The 17,265-nt window shown below is 33.8% G+C and overlaps 1 protein-coding gene across 2 annotated transcripts in view; it reads left to right on the top strand.

Annotated features, from left to right (window-relative positions):
* Positions 1 to 17,265, top strand: part of LOC100378478 (agrin) — a 108,705-nt gene that overhangs the window by 48,295 nt on the left and 43,145 nt on the right. The window contains exons 1-3 of one of the 2 annotated variants that reach the window (XM_085508674.1): positions 3,664 to 3,985; positions 4,090 to 4,125; positions 16,627 to 16,836. In XM_085508674.1, the coding sequence (XP_085364800.1) occupies positions 3,832 to 3,985; positions 4,090 to 4,125; positions 16,627 to 16,836 (400 nt within the window). In that variant the 5' untranslated portion in view covers positions 3,664 to 3,831. Of the gene's footprint in view, positions 1 to 3,663; positions 3,986 to 4,089; positions 4,126 to 16,626; positions 16,837 to 17,265 lie in introns of those variants that run through there. The other variant, XM_085508673.1, reaches the window with a different exon arrangement.

Below are 17,265 nucleotides of genomic sequence, written 5' to 3' on the forward strand. Positions count from 1 at the left end.
AATTAGTAACGCCGCCTAGTTCATATGAACGGTCGTCATTGCAAATCGAACATCCTTTTGAAATTTGGACGTCGGGCAGGCGATTTCAAGGCACCGCACTTAAATATTAGCAACATATTTTTCTGAGCGGTTGTTTATTCTCTTTCAAACGAGACATAAATGTGACGACATAGTCGATCCCTTATCCACCGCTAAGAATGCCGCAATGTTTCGTTCGTTTTGCAACATGCCACAAATCGTCGAAAAAAACACCACTTCGACGGAAGCTTGCGTAATAAGGGGGTTAAAACAAGAAAACAAATGCCATGTTTAATACATATCGACCTGTTTTACTTGCGAAAGATAACGGAACATGAACTCGTTTCGTGCGACTTCGGAACCCGAAGGAACACACCAACAACGTTGAATTTACCCGCTATCTTCCAAATATGGTATATTAATTTATTCAGTTGTTTATTTAGAGTGACGTCCGCGGTCGAATGCGATTGGCTATCGATGTCAGTGCAAAGGTCATATGAATATTAAAATTAAGTGGGCGGAAGGAAAATTGTATAGGAGACAAGCTGGAGTCTCGTGTGGCGATAGCCATAACACCGGGACGAATGGTCTGGGGTACATATACAAAGGATGTTGTTTGTTGTGACTCATAAGTAGGCTGAAGGCAAGCCTCATGGCAAGTTTGTTTACTGGATTATAATTAAAATATGAAATGGAGGACAGATTAAAAATGTTGACGACAAGAATATGTTGTCCCATGGTGCAATGCAATTCAAACTATAGAGTAGTTTTCCCAACCCTCCCCCAGAGATAACTACAAGGTAAGGTATCAACACACTATATGCAGTGTGTGGAACAGTGAGTACTTTGTCTTTCATCAGTGTTACTCCCCAGTTTCCTTAAGACATCATACCTTCTAACAGGACTGATTTTGTTCGTTGTTATTCATCAAAATGAACTCACAAAAATCAAGTTGTATCAGCTTGAATGCAGGGGTAAAAAGTTTCCAAGTAACAAAAAATAAAGATTACTGTTGCTAGGCAACTTCAGAATATGAAAATGTACATGATTTCCTTCATTTAAACACTTATTTTGTTTATAATTTTTGTTTTTTCTGCATTATAACTTTAATAAGATATTTTTCAAGGTTTTTTACGCAATTGATTCAATGACATTGTTGGGATTAAGCATACCTACTGTAGTTGCATCTATGACCCCATCATATTACCTCAGAAGGGGGGAAAAGTGCTGCCCACAGCTCAGTACAGATGTTATACAGATGGTGCCTTGTCAGTGAATAGAAAAGGTCACCTTTCATGCTGCTTTGCTGTACATTTCTTTGATACTTAAATCATAAGGTTGATTTATCTACTCGTGATAACAGTTGGATGTATATGCTTCAGTAATGTCAAGATAACAAGACTTGCTTATAGTGTTAAGATTGAGAAATGGTTATAGATTACTATTGTCACAACTGTATACTGGAAGAGATGTGATATTTTTTAATTTGACATTATCCCATCCAGGTTGCCTTAGACTTTTTAATACCAGAGCATCTTGAAAGCATCAAAGACAACTTTCCTGATGTTCTTTGGTATTTCCTTTTATTCCTATGTGTAGAAGGCCGTTTTATAAATGTTGGTCTTGAAAATTGGTGCTCGCTCAACCTCTGAAATTCTGTTCCTGCAATATTATAGGACAAATGCAAGATTTCCTATTCTGGTTAATTATAAATCAACTAAACATGTTGTCGTCGCTGGGTCCTCCGGTCTGGTTTTGTGGTTGAACTTGGAAGTGAATTTTATGTAGGGTGTAGCCTGTAGGTAGTGCTTTTTATATGTATTTGAGTTTCAACTATGGATCAGTTTTCTGCTTTTGTGTGAGGAAATGTTTTGTGTAAATTGTGATAGTCATTCTTATTTTTCTGGGTTATAATTTTATGTTTTTCCCATAGTATTTGCTGTCTGTGGTAGTTTTCCTTTTGTTTTTGTCAATAAAAACAAAGAAAATATTATTTGTTACCACCAGAGGGCAGCATTTAACATTTTACTGTGAATACATTAATTATTTGCTGGTTTTTAATTTCGCTATTTTCGTTGATAAATAAAATCTGCCCACGTGAACATGTAAAGTAACAATGTAAAATTCCAATAGGTACTTTTGTTCCAAAATTAAAAATGGAAAATAGGAAAACAGTGTACCAAACATGTCTAATTTTGCTTGTAGTAATTGGGTATGATGTGAGAGTGTAGGTATTATGGAGGTGAAGTATGATGTTTGTAGTGGTTATGATATATTGATGAAGGAATAATGATCTGTCATATTTTTGGGTGAATTGAGATCAAAACTGGTACCGGTATATAGCGATATACATACTGCCACCTAAGTTCTAAGTCTGTGAATCTGGATACTTTTGTTTTTATCCATAAATTGTCAATCAGATGACCTTTTCTATGTTGATCCTGCTCTAATTATTCTGTAATCTGATGCTTCATAATTTGATCCATTTTACACTATGTAATGGATATGAATGTGTTTATGAATGCTGAACTAAGTAAACCAACTGAAACAGGAATACTTCAGTAACTATAAGACTTGTTGAATGACTCAAGGCATCAGTTGAGACAAGCTAAAATGCTAACAATTCCATTGCAGTAAATTGCTTAAATTATTGAATTTGTTTTTGAATTGAATTAGATAAAGATATATTTTACGGTTATTATACAATGTAAATGTATTTTAATTGTCTAAAGTTGAAATAAAATAGAATAAGTAATTAAAAATCTACATAGGAATGTTATCAAATGAGACCTGTTTATGGGAAAATCTGCAAAAACGAAAACATTGCAGCCTCTACTATATATATCTACTATATATACTACTATAGTAGCCCCTGTCTTTGAGATCATTTCATTAACACATTGTCTGCTAAAAAACTCTATGGTTAGCTGAAGTAAATGAGAAATAATCTAATAAAAAACTAAAATTGTCTGTAAGGCAGTCTATTCGTTCCACCGTGTGCTGCAGTAAATGCGTGATTAAAATGTGCAATGCAAGGGTGATCAATTCGCGGCACGTTTATTGAACAACGTGAATGCGATAAACGCATGAATGAGTGTGACTGGTTTGGCAAAAGCCACCCTGTACTAATGAATAACCCAACCACAATGTAATCAATCAATGATATAATTACAGCAAACAACAGTGTGTTACAAACTTGTTAACCACATTTCTCCGATTCATGTATACATGTAGAATGAGAACGACAATAAGTAATAATTTCATTCACTTGATTTTTTGCAAGCTGAGTTACATAACAAGTATAGGAATTGTTAATGAAATGAACAAGATATCTCTTTTCATGCAGTGTTAACTGCTACATATATTAAATTTTATTTTAAATACTCTTCATTGCGTGATCTGTCCATGTATCTCATAAAATTAAAAGTATTAATGAAGCGTTAAGTATACTGTGTACATTTTTTGCCAAATGAGTAATGTGTTTATTAAAGTCTCCCATGGTGCTGCTATTCTACAAAAATCTTCAAGGACGTTTTTTTCTTCTTCAACTTATAGTAGATAATATCATCTAAATATGACAACTTAAAGTAAAACGATGCTTCACGCGGTATGTCAGACATGTGTTTGTAGCTGCGTCCCTCCAACTGAATGGTATGCTCTGCAGGCCCTGTTCTATGTAGGGCAGGGTCTTGGAGTTTGAAACTGGCAACAAGTGGACACTCGATCTGGGAATGACCAGTGGTGTTTTCTATAATAATGACAGTGTTTGTAAAATCACCTCAACCTTGGCCTCCTATATTTGACTAACAGACCATGTGCCCGTCAAGTGTACCCCGCAAACAGGATTATTGGGTGAAACCTCCAAAAGGTCGTCATCGCCGGTGTACGCTGAGTTGCTTTACCCACGTGTGGGTCTCGCTGCTCGCGACGTTGTGGTTTCTTCTGTCTGCGATAATATTATTTAAATGTAATTACCATGATTTATCATATATGCAAATGTCAATTCCCATTGTTCATGTTATTTTGTTTAAACCATAATACTTATCGATCATTATTTTTCTTCTCTCATAGATATACCTTTTGCCACAAGGGAGCCAACCACAGAGGGTAAGTTTGGTCTAATATGTTTTATTTGGAATCTCGTGAAAAAAACAAAAAAACATCATTTATATTCTGTTAGTTGTGGATGTTTTCAGTAATCGTGACATAACAAAGTTATTTTCTAAACTAGTCCTATAATATAGCTTAAATTGGGTCAGGTACTTGTCATCACAATAACACAGTTGTCAACATGGTGCTTACCATCACTGCATTTTAAAAGAAAACAATTGACCATGTTTGGTTTTGTTCGTTGTTGGTGAGACGTTTGTAGCGACTATGCAACTGAATAAAGCAGAATGTTAGAGACTTTTGAAACACAAATGAACTTGAATACACCTTTCATTGTATCCATAGTTAAGGTAAAGAAACATGTATAGGAAATGTTCGTTAGAATCAACTTGGTGGAGTTCGCTTATTGATCGGCTTTGTTTCCGATTGCGCACAGTAAATTTAGTCGCTATATGTCCACTGTGGTTAAGTGGACAACACTGAATGCACATTTTTGTGATATATTTGGAATTAAACAATGGGTCTTTCTGTCAAGTCTTTCAACTTTGTAAATCAGCTATTTAAGTTGTTGGCAAACAATGAGAACATCGCTAAACTTGACCAAAAAAAAAGTGCGCTGCGACACCCCAAATAGAAAAACATGCGCCTGTTGACGATCATGGAACCTCAACATTATGTAGGTGATGGGAGATCACATGAAGTTATTTGTGAAATTAAGACAAAAACCCATAATAGTCTGTTCGAACCACCCATTTCATTTCATACGAAGTGCATTCATTTTTACGCTTGTGTAGGTTCCATTCTTTGTAGGCATTGTGTTTAAATTCCTACCTGAATTGTTAAATGGCTTTGTCAGATGAAGTTGACATGACAGCTGAATATAACACCAAGGCACCCAAATGCTATTGTTTGTAATAATGCTTGTTAGAATGTGCAGTGGCCCCATTTATTTTTAAACTTAATAATACTTCATGTTTAAAAATACTAATAAAGTACACATGCAAGCTCCCACAGAGAATGCTACTGCATCTGTATACATGGGTTAAAATAAAACCATCTGATAGAGTGAAAAATTACACATGTTTTGGAGGTAATATATGTTTGCAACATATCTTGAATCATTAAATACTTGATTCGCTCTATGATGAGGGGCTTGCGGAATTTTTTCGATTTTAGTGAGCCAGCTGCTTAAAATTAAGTTTAAATATTGGAAATAATAATGAAAATAAATATTAATATTTTGACAAGATTTCCACAGGTCTGGGTATCTATGATTTGTTTTACATTATTCAAAGTTCACTAAATATCATTTTTGATAATAACATTTTTTTTTCAAGACAAATTGGTTTGAATTGTTAAAAAGATACTTGTTCCATTAAAACTTCTTCTCCAGTAAAGCTACATATGAACCCAATCACTGTAGTATGGTTTGATTTTAAAACCACACCAAGCACACTGTTCTATTTATGTTTGCAGATCATTTACGGCCGTGCTTCCAATTATTTTTGATCCTGTGGAAAAAATAGTGCCATGCATTTTTTTTATATTTTAATAATTTTGTCATGCATAATTTAAAATCTTTTTTTTTTAGTAAACCTTTAGTTCCCTCCTTTCATCACAAATTAACAAAATAGTCCTCTTTATAGTCTGGCCTTTTCTTCAACGACAAAAAAAAAAAAAAAAATTGAATAAAAACTGAAAATTGACTCAAATATTGTCTGTTCGTTCCAAAATTAAGGTTCATTTCCAGAAATATTGAAGAGTACAGTATAAGGAATGCAAACAAATTTTGGCAAGAAAGTCTGGTTGTGAAAAAGTTAATAGAGGAAAGGCAGCAATATGTCTTGCACCTGTATTCCCCACATTTACGCCCTTCAACCATTCTATAGGAGGAAAAATTCAATAGTGAAAACAGATTACATTAAATGTAGATCAGGGCACAGTGTCTGACCAAGACGTACTGTAGTCCCTTGAATGCAATTGGTAGAAAAGACTGTTTTCCTACTCTCTTCAATAACAAATACACCCATTTTACCGCATAATGGAGTGGCACGTATACTACTGCCCACCTGTAGTAGTGCTGTAGAAATAGGTCAGCCTTTTTTTTCTACTAATGTGCCCTTTTTCTTGACCTGTGTTATTAAGCCTGAGTGCACATGTCAGAAAATCACGGGAGTGTATCTTGTATCAGAAAAAATCAAGGGGAGCTGTCAATCCCTGGGATTTCCAGCATAGGACTGTGGGACATTGATTGACACTTATTATTTGTCTATTGTTTCCTGTTGTAATTATAATCTGGAAAATACTGTGAAATGCTTAATTTTCAGTGTGATGATTTTATGGTATACTTGAAGACAACATTTTGCGAAACTCGCTGATGTAGTCGTATGACCCCAAATGAATTTTCACTGCTCAAGAACTCACAATACTCACTGAAATTTTCAAATTTTGTGATCATCTTGTAATTCATGCGACTAATTAAATTTGAGTGAGATCTTCATCACACAATTTACATACACTCATCAAATCAGGAGCAGAACAATAATATAACATTAGTCCAGTTTTTGAAAATATAGAAACTTTAAAGCCATATATAGTTGTCATACTACATTGTGCCCATATGGGACTCATCCAATCAGACAACATTTGTAAAAAATACATGGTTTGTTTGCGTGTAATTCAAAATGACACTTTCAAGTCTTCAGAATGATTTTTAGACTGCCTTGGAATGAACATTTCACTCTTTGAACGCCAAAGTCAACTTCAGGCACCATTCACAAAATAGTTCTATTCATAATCTGCTCTATTCCGCAGAAAATGTTATGAACATTTCAAATTTGTTAATCAAAGGCTAGAAGTAACTTCATATTTTATCTGTTTGTTCCAAAATTCTGATTGAATTCAGTAAAAATTGCAGAAGCTGCTAACAAACTCACCCAAATTTGAGTGGGAAAAGAAAAAGGTAGAAGAAACATTTGGTTAACTATGAACCACTGCATTATTATGAACATATTAAATCAGGTCTGGTCCACTGATATGGAATTTCTACAACACGATATAGTCCACTTTTACCTGGCACATTTGTGTATGATTTGAAATGTTATATAACTGTTGACTAGATCAATGTCATTTACAATGAATTGTTTTAAAACTAACATCACAGTGAGCATGTCACAAACATTGAGTGTCTCTCCATGTCTTAACGGAATAAGCATGGTTAAAACATTGTTGTATGTCTTCGCATTACAGGATGCGATGTGAAAACTATACTATGGCATGTGCTTGTCTGTGAAATATTTTACTCTCCCATTTCTTGTCTTAGGTAGACTAATAAATGGTGCATCCATAAATCATTCTGTTGTAAGGTTCTGAATTCTGCTTTTTGTTCACATCACAAATGCAGATGGAAGTAGCATGGTCAACTTCCATGCATCCAGGCTTTCTAACTATTAAAATAGCTTCAACCTGGGATCCTGATTGAATTGCTAATGGTAGTGATGAAATAACAGTAATGGGCAATTCTAAATTTGTACTTGCTTTATCAACAGTAATCTAACCATTGCAGACCTCTTGTAATGGGAGAGGGAGGGGGAGGGGTACTTGTATGTTTCTCACATGAATTAATAAAAAAATGCTGTCTCTATATTTTCTTGTTGCATGAAGGTGACCACAAATTATATTCAGAAACATGCAATGCATTGTGGGTATTCTCAATATTTAATGGCAGGGCGTGTTTGTATATAACACTCATAAACTGGACAATACAATCCATTCTTAATACTTAAAACCATTCCGACAAACACTTTAACATGTCGATTGTAAAATCATAATTATATTCTAGTCGGATTATCTTTTACTTCCCATACTACCTCATTAATATTTTAAATGTCAAAGTTGGCTTTTCACCAAATAAACCTGCATATTTTTTTCCATATTTTCACAAATTGTTTGATCACAACCGGTGGCCATTATGAAATTCTGGTCCAAAATAAAATGAAATAAAAATGGTGTGAAACATATAAATCATTTTGTATGCATCAATTATTCTATAATTCATCTGTCATGTTCTCTTGACATATGTACAGATACAGTGCATTCAAAAAAAAACATCACATACAATGTATATCCCACATGCTACCAATTTGTATTAAAAACGTCTGCCATTGAAGTATTTTATTTAAAAACACAATTTGCATAAAATCAAGTGACCTTTCTTTTTTCCTTATTTGCATAATGCTGTTTTTTTCTCAAAAAATATTTCATGCCTTATTTCTGTATCGTGTAAGCCAAACTTAGACCATGAAAGTTCCAGTCCATCTATCACAGGGAACGAGAACCACATTTTTTTTTTTACTTCTTAATGATGTTTTTGTCACAACATTGAAGATCAGTGAAGCAGTGAATTCCACAGGTGTTGGTGTTTTATTGCTCTTTTTCTCAAAGTAGTCTTAATATCCACCACGGGGCTGTACTGGTCAACAATAACTTGGCTTTGTCTCTGGCAGTTATCATGGCTGTTCCCTAAAGTAATCACACTCCCTCTTATCTCTGATAGTCAGTCAAGGTCAGCTCACCTTCAGTGTTACTGTAAATAGACAGTGATCAATTACTGTTTACAAGTGTTGCTACAAGATAACTAACAATGTTCATTACTGAAAGGTGTCATGATAAAAAGCCCCCTCTAGTGTCAAAGCTTTGTAATTTAATAGAACATTGAATATACTGTTATACACATTGAAAATACTATGTGCAATTTTGAGAATTTGACTAACGTGACAATGAACAGAATTTTAATTTAGTTAAAATGACAACAATCTCATGTTTATTTCAATATACTTTATTTTAAATAAAAGACATCTTGAGTTAGCGCTTAGCTAAATTAGCTAAAATAACACACTAGCTAAAAAGACGTGTTTCACAGTAGTTTAAAAAAGAGTTATTTAGCCATGAAACCACAAGAATTTCTTTTGTGTTGGTTCTCCTGTGTGAGTACTGTTCTTCTCAAACCTGTTCTGTATGTGAAGTTCTCTCCCGTTATGTTTCTAATTGGTAGTATCTCTTGTTCTTTTGTCAGGTCTAACTCTGCAGTCTCCTGTAATTTGGGTTAAAAAACACACAGATAAAAAAAATGTGATTTTTAATCATGCCTGTGGTGATTTCAATTAAACTTAAAATAAGAACATAGTTTTTTGCAAGGTGGGACATGGTGAATATTCACCTTTTTCAGTTTGACAAAATCTATGATAACAGCTCCCTCTAGTGGCAGGAGTTTGTAATATAGCAGAATCTTGAAGAATAATTATTTTGCAGCGAAACCATCGCAATTTGTTTTCAGTTTGCTTTCTGCCCTCAAATGTAGCCATATTATTATCTTATCATATCATATCATAAAGAAAAACATTATTTTTGTAAAAAAGAATACTAGGAATTTACTTTGCCCTGTTCTTTGGGAGAGCTGATCATTAATATTCACACCTAATTATTCAATAATTTATTAATGTTCATGAGCTCATGAATATTCATTAATAGTGTCACTGTCGGTTTTAAACCGGTGAACATTGTCTCTAAGCCTAATTTTTTTCTCTGTGAAATGCCTAACCATTCCTTTTAATTTTGTATTCAAAAACACCTGATTCAAGGTCTTTGGGCAATGATACAAATATATCACAACATTTTTCAGTGTTAAATATGCTCACTGGAAACACTGTAAAATGAAATCAAGGTGTTCACTAAATACCACTTAAAAAATATTTACTTTTTTTTAAAAGACATGGTATTTAAAAATGTTTGTTTCTGATTGGTACTTTGGTGAAATCAAAATTATTTTTTAAAAACTTGGCAGATTTAAATGTATCACTGGCATTATTAGTGTTGGTGATTTGGCATCATCTTTTAGACTATCATATGAAGCTACAATTTACTATTTGAACTTTAAAAACTAAATAACTTTCAACAATGTTTTGCTGTGAAAAAAATAAGTATAAATATATAAATCGTGAATCCACTGACATTTAATTTCAATTTTACTATTTTCATGATTTGAGCAATTTCACTGGGTTTAAAATTCACAATCAGTTCTATTGTTAATCTACATGTTCACATAAATTTAACTTAGTGAATTTTACTTTTACCAGTGAATAATTAATACATTTACAGTATTTTCTGCGTATTCTGGCTATCAATGGCTATGTTTTCCTCAATTTTATGTCTTGTATTATGGGAATATTTTTTGAGTTGTTTGTGTGTGTCTAGGAAATAAGCAAAATTAATACATATATGGATCTGATTTTTTTATGTCTACTTTTTAGTTGGAAAAATATAGCAATTATGGAGAATATGGAACAGCAAAGTTTACTCACACACAGCGCCCTCTATAGTTCAACTACTTCTGCTGCTTTTAGAATTTTCTCACGTATTAAATTTATCAACGGCATATAATATTTATATTTGGAGTATAAGCGCAAACTATTTTTAGGTCACATTCAATTGCTTTGGTCATGACTTCTCTTTGTATTAGTCCCATAATAGGCACCAATGGAGGACCTTATTAGCTGTATAACAAAAGCCAAGTATTTCACTTTGCTTAGCCTTCAGTACAAATGACACAATGCAACGGCATTCTCTCAGTCTTTTTCTGCTCTCTGCAGCAGAACCAATAGCACATCTGCTGACGTCATCATATTATTGTCCTGCAGTATTTAACTAGTTTCGGAAAAAGTTGTAGTAGACATTAATCAAAGCTGGCGGGTTGTGACAAGTAACAGGATTGGTGGGTTTCCCAGGGAGGTGGTCTCAATAACACAGGTGAATCGGAAAATACTTGAAATTAGGTCACCTTCTCTGTTATCTTTTCACGATCAACAACCTCCTTTTGGAATCTCCATTTTTAATTTGAACTCTTAAAGCTTGTGTATACACTGGTGCTTCTATTGTTGCCAACTAGGCTGTAAGGAAAGTCTTCTGGACAAGATGTACGCTCTTACACTCGCCATCACTCTCTCCGCACTGACTTTACTCGCTCTGTCATGCCCGCTTGAGAAAGCCGAAATGTCACATGTTACTATGACAACTCCCACAATGGAGTTAAGTACTGAATCTCTGCCCAGCACAGGTAAGCATTCAATCTGTATGTTGTGTTTATGGTGTGTGTATGTATGTGGGATCACCATCGTCGACGACTTGTCTTTAACTGGTGGTGGCACCCTGTGGTGTGCCCGATTGTCTTCCACAATGGCTGATTTATATGTGGATAATCAAGAACGTGAAAACATTTATTCTGCTGACAGAATTTGATAAGGCTGTACCCAGTCTTTAACTTTTTAGGCCGTTGCTCTTTTGGTTTCGCTTTAATGTGCTTTCGTCTTTCAGATCCCTTTTTGATTGAATTGCTAGTACAGTGCTAACGGAAGTTGTCTGAATATAATCGGTGTAAATTAAAATGTAATAAGTATATTTTGATTTCTTCATATTCTGATTTACTGTGGCAATGTTTGTCGCTGTTTTATGTTTGTTAATTCCAGCATGGCGCCATGTCCGGCACAACCGTGGGAAGTTAGAGTGATAGTCAAAACAATCAGCATGTTGCAAATAGCTTTGTGTTGTGACTCCGTAAGGTTAGAAGCAGGGTAGTCAGTATTTTCTCATCTTATTGTATTGTATAGAGCTCTGACCTGACGGCCATAAAACAAACTGAGCTTCTTTGTTCATGTGTGATATGTCTCTCAATCTAAGGAGCTTTGTAACCTCCCTATACAGCTGTGTGCTCTTCTGACGTTTCTCAAGTTCATTGGCACCTGCTGTTATGCGCGGGTGTAGTTGGCAACGGGTTGCATTTCATTCTGTTTTTCATGTTTGAAAAAGTTTGGTATAAGGAGATTTCAACTCGGATCTGTGCCACTTGATTGCTTTTCATTGTTTTCCGAAGCAATCAGCTGTAAACATGAGACCACCCGGCTGCCTTTAGAAGCCATTCTGACAGGTGACCTGTGGCTACAAATCCAATGTTGGTTACTTTGACTGTGACGATTGTTTTCTCTGGTTATGTTGCGAGTAAATAACATCGACTTATGTGTGTACAAACAATGAAATATACATCTTTATTAAGATTTTTAAGGTGACATAATTGGAGGTGTCCATATACACATGTATATAATTAAAGTAAACAAATTCACAGTTTTAAAAGTCAGGCTTTTTTTTTAAAGCAAGTCTAAGATAAAGTGATAAATATGGGAATTTAAATTGATACTTGTATGGTATTTGATAATGTAAGTTCCCGTTTTGTTTGGGGAATGAATCAGAACACTTTTGTCAGTAAATGTTTCATTGTGCTCGCATACATTATGTCTGCACCATCTTATGTGTGGACTTCCTCACATTATGACTGCACCATCTTATGTATGGACTTCCTCACATTATGACTGCACCATCTTATGTGTGGACTTCCTCACATTTGAGTGACTCTGAATCATCTGAAAATTGTTCACGATTAAGATTTAGTGAATAGCAGATAAATAACATGTTAAGCTACTGGTATTCCGTGTTGCGTTACTTTTGTGAGATTGATTGATGTCAAAGAAATATTTATTGTATTGGAACTTGTTATATTATTATTGTCCTGTTTTTTTAGCTCCGCTGTCGACTTTGTCGAGCGGAGCTTATCATATGAGTGATTGTCCGTCGTCCGTGTCAATGTTTTACTTTTTCGACTTCTTCTTGAAAACTACAAGCCTGAATGTTTTGATACTTGGTGTATATGTACCTTGGGTAGACCTCTCTCAGATTTGTTCATTTCATGATCATATCTTCAATTCTCTAATTTTGGTGAATATTTTTGTCATTTTTGGTAAAAAGTGATATTTTCGACTTCTTGTTAAAAACCGAAAGTCCAATTGCTTTGATATTACATATATAGGTACTACATGTGGACCTCTCTCAGATTTGTTCATTTCATGATCATATCTTCAATTTTCTAATTTTGGTGAATATTTTTGTCATTTTTGGTAAAAAGTGATATTTTCGACTTCTTGTTAAAAACCACAATCATTTATGGTGAAAAATTATATTTTTGAATTCTTGTTGAAAACAGCAAGTCCCATTGCATTGATACTATACATATTGTTCATTTTCTAATGATATCTTCTGTTCTTTAATTGAAATGTGCATTGCTATCAGCGGAGCTATCTCAGCCGAGTGGCTGCTTGTTTTTTATTTGTTCTTTTATGTAGATTATATGAGATTATTTTTACACTAACAGTATCCTGAAATAAAGTATTATTATTATTTAACTAAATATAACATGTCTAAATGATTTTTAAAAACTTCAAATAAGCATATGAATTTGTCAATATCATACTGTGAATACATTAACCATTTCACCTCCAACCCCCACTTTTCATCACATATTCACAAAATAGTCCTATATATAGTCTGCAATTTCCTTCAGAAGATAGGGATAAAAATAGCCAGATTTTAGAGTAAAAACTTAAAATTTACTAAAATTTCTTCTGTTGGTTGTAAAATTAGGGTTCATTCTCAGAAATATTAAAGAATTTTAGAAAAAAGTGCAGACAAATTTGTGCAGAAAGTGGCGGTGAAAAGGTTAATTATTCATTGGTTTTTAATTTCGTTATTTTCTCTGATAAGTGAAATTTGCTAATTTATTATTTCTGTGCCAAGTTTATGAAATTAAAACTCAATATAATTGCTCAAAATAGTGAAATTAAATGCCAGTGAAAATAAATGGTTTTAAAGTATTGGAAATACTGTTTTTAGCACAAGTACATTTACTTTTAATTGAGTCGGTCGGTTGCCATGGATTCCACGCAAATACTCCAAACTACTACCAACTAAAAAGACAATGATTTGAAAGTACTAATTTTATTAAAATGTAAATTATTACGCTTAATTTTTAGGAGTTCAGTCGTGATTTCCAATGTTGTATTTTCCTAAACTGTTTTTGAAGTTCAATGGCAAACTGCTTGCAAATGTTAGCAATGAAATAGAGAAATTATCTTTCATAATGATCCCACCCTTTTCCACACACACACACATTCCAGAAAATACAAAGATGTGAGCCGTCATAAGATCTATTTTCAATTAGTATTAACTTGTCTTTAGGCTTGTTACTCCTTTGTGAATTTTAGAGTAGAATTTAGCACACAAGAGTAGGCTACTTGCAGTTTTGCCAACTTTTTACTAACGCTGATGTAAAAGCATTTGTGAGCGCACAGATTTGCATAATCTCGATGACCGGCGGGTCGAATCACGGCATTTCAACGCATTATACGATTCTGACAGGAACACTTTAAGTTGCTAAGATCTCAGATCACTCGATTGAGAAATGGAAATCTAATCCGGTAAGGCCCAAGGCGCAGTGTCTTTTTGTATGAAGATGAATATAAATGCAAGTTTTTGAAACTTTTTACCACCAGGAATGCTTGAATTAAATGCAGCGTCGACCTTCAATGTTCCAACCTACATTGGTGTCTTGTGTATAACTGGGTGTAGAAAACATAACATGCTTTCTTCTGAATGGAAAGATTGCTTTCTTTAGCAGTTGTCAACCGCGCTGAACTCTTATGTGCGTGTACATTTCCAGTATACTGGTTTTCTATAGCTATACCTTTAGAATTGCTAGGGTGATTTTCTTCCGGTCTGTTAAATTTTCTATTATGTACAACTGAACTTTGTTTCCTTTTTCAATTACTTGTAGGCCAGGAACCTTTAAATTGAGAAGTTTTTTTGTTTTTTCTTCTTTCTGACTAAATGCTGTCATTAAAGCCTTCATTTAAATACAGATTTTGTTCGTGCCAAAGGTTGTATTAAAGATGCTTATTTTATCAATAAAATGTTCATTGTAATTGAGTTGATTTCCAGTATTATTATCATTAATTGTTGTTATTTATAAGTATAAATTGTTTATTATGCAAGTTCTCAAAAATGGGTTGTTTGAAATAGAACCTCCATGTACCTTGTGTTGTATCACCATTTTACATCATGTATCACCCACACTATATTTTATATCACTACGCCAAATCTTGTATCACTACCTAAATGGATCTTGTATCACTACACAGACTACACTAAATCTCCTGTCAACAAGTACTGGTATTGGTGATCAGTCATGTACTCCTGTTTCTTTCAGAATCTTAATCTAATAAGCACAGGCAGCACTTTAATTGGTATACTCCTAGCCATTCACTTTAGTCTGAATAGTACTAGCGGGTCCCAGGGGGCACCTTATAGCAGAAGTGAAAATTGCTATCTTTCCTTAAGGTAGAATGCTACTCGTGAAGTCTGCATATTTTAGCGCATATGACAGTAGCAATAATTTGTGTAAAAATTTTTCTACAATTATTTGGTTTAGTGTTAATGAACAGTATGGGAATTTCTTTGTTGTTGAGAAAAACTTTTAGATATTATGCGATTTTAACAGCGGTTTTAATAGACAAGAATAAACCACATTTCCTTATCAAAAAACCATTCAAATTATAACCAATTTTTTAATACATCTAGACATCAAAACAATACATTTTGTTTTTCACCATATGTCACCAAGCATAATTTCTAGATATTGAAATACAAGTCTATCGTTGTCATAGGAAACCATAGTAAAATGTCCTAAAACAGACAAAACATGCATACAATAAAATATGAAAATAAAGAAAATTGCAATATTTTTACTTTTATTTAGTATTAAGTCTTCACATCACCACCTTATAAAATGTAATCTTCCAATTTATAAAAACTTTTGACTTTTTGAGATACAATGTATGACTTATTTTTTTTCAACTCAAAGTACATGAGTAAATTGGGTGGGGGATTATACTACCTGGGTTTCCATGGATACAAGAAGCCTGTCACCTTTTCATACCTTATCACAAAGACTGTAAACCTTTAATTTTTACCAATAGAAAAAAAATCGAAATCATGAAATTAAGGTGATTCACAGTATTCAGTTATTATTTTGTTTTAACTCTTGAGTAATAGTGGGAACCACCATAAGTATGGATGTCGCCAAAGTGAGGGCTTTGTCACATGCTTCACAAACATTCACTGTAGTCTATCTATATAGACTGTAATTGTTTCCAAACTAATAAAGTTAAACTCTGTCACGGGACTTGAGTACTCGCTGTTTGTTTCTATTCAATTTTGGAATCATTTTCATTTTCTGAGTGTCAGCATAGAATACTGACTGTAAATTCTGTTAATATACGTGTACATGTACATGTATCTGTATTATCAGATATAGTTTGTTTTTAGCATTTGACGTATGAAGTATGTGCTGTATACCAAATGCATTACTTATCGTATTCGCAAGATATCCGGGTCAGAAATTGTTTGCAAACAGTCGAACATCACGAAACATTTGCGTGGATTCGGCTGTGATCCAATTTTTAGCAGCTTAGGGTAGCAGTACTACCATCAATGTCAACGTCTGAGAAAGATTCACTTGGTATTGCATGCTTTGATGTTTAACTAATTTCAATTCTGTTCTAGGTCCATGTGCCAGAAAATTATGCAGTTTTGGGGCTATGTGTCAGGTAGATGAAAAAGGCCAGGGAATATGCATATGTCCGGAAGTCTGCACGGACGTCTTTGCACCAGTCTGTGGAAGTGACAGTGTCACGTATATAAGCGAGTGTCATCTTAGAGTAGCATCATGTTCACAAAAGAAAAGAATAACCATGGAAACGCAAGGGCCTTGTGGTAAGTATCATACGAATCATACACTAGGTTTATTTTGCATTAAACTATTTTTTTCTCTGAGACAGGTTAAAAAAATATTAATTTTGTTAATGTATGATATTAGCATAAAGTTAAGTGACATTTTACATAATTTGCTGAGGTTGCTGAGCATGTGTGCAATTACAACTTAAAGGAATAATTTACATAACTGTGTTACAAAAAACAAAAACAACTTAAAATTCTCATTAAACTAAAATAGTTAAGTTGGAGATTTTGGAAAAAGGAAAGGAATGGAACAGAAGTTAATAGTAAACTTTCTTTTCAATACATTCACAAAATCCAAATCTACAAGAAAATGCTGATAGTGTGGACTGCACTATCAGCATTGCACATTACTAATTTGCTTAAAATGTTTATTTTCAAAAAAGTCTGGATTTTTCAGAAACCATA

This window comes from Saccoglossus kowalevskii, chromosome 15, assembly GCF_978046115.1.
Source record: "Saccoglossus kowalevskii chromosome 15, keSacKowa6.1, whole genome shotgun sequence".
In the NCBI taxonomy this organism is placed as follows: Eukaryota; Metazoa; Hemichordata; class Enteropneusta; family Harrimaniidae; genus Saccoglossus; species Saccoglossus kowalevskii.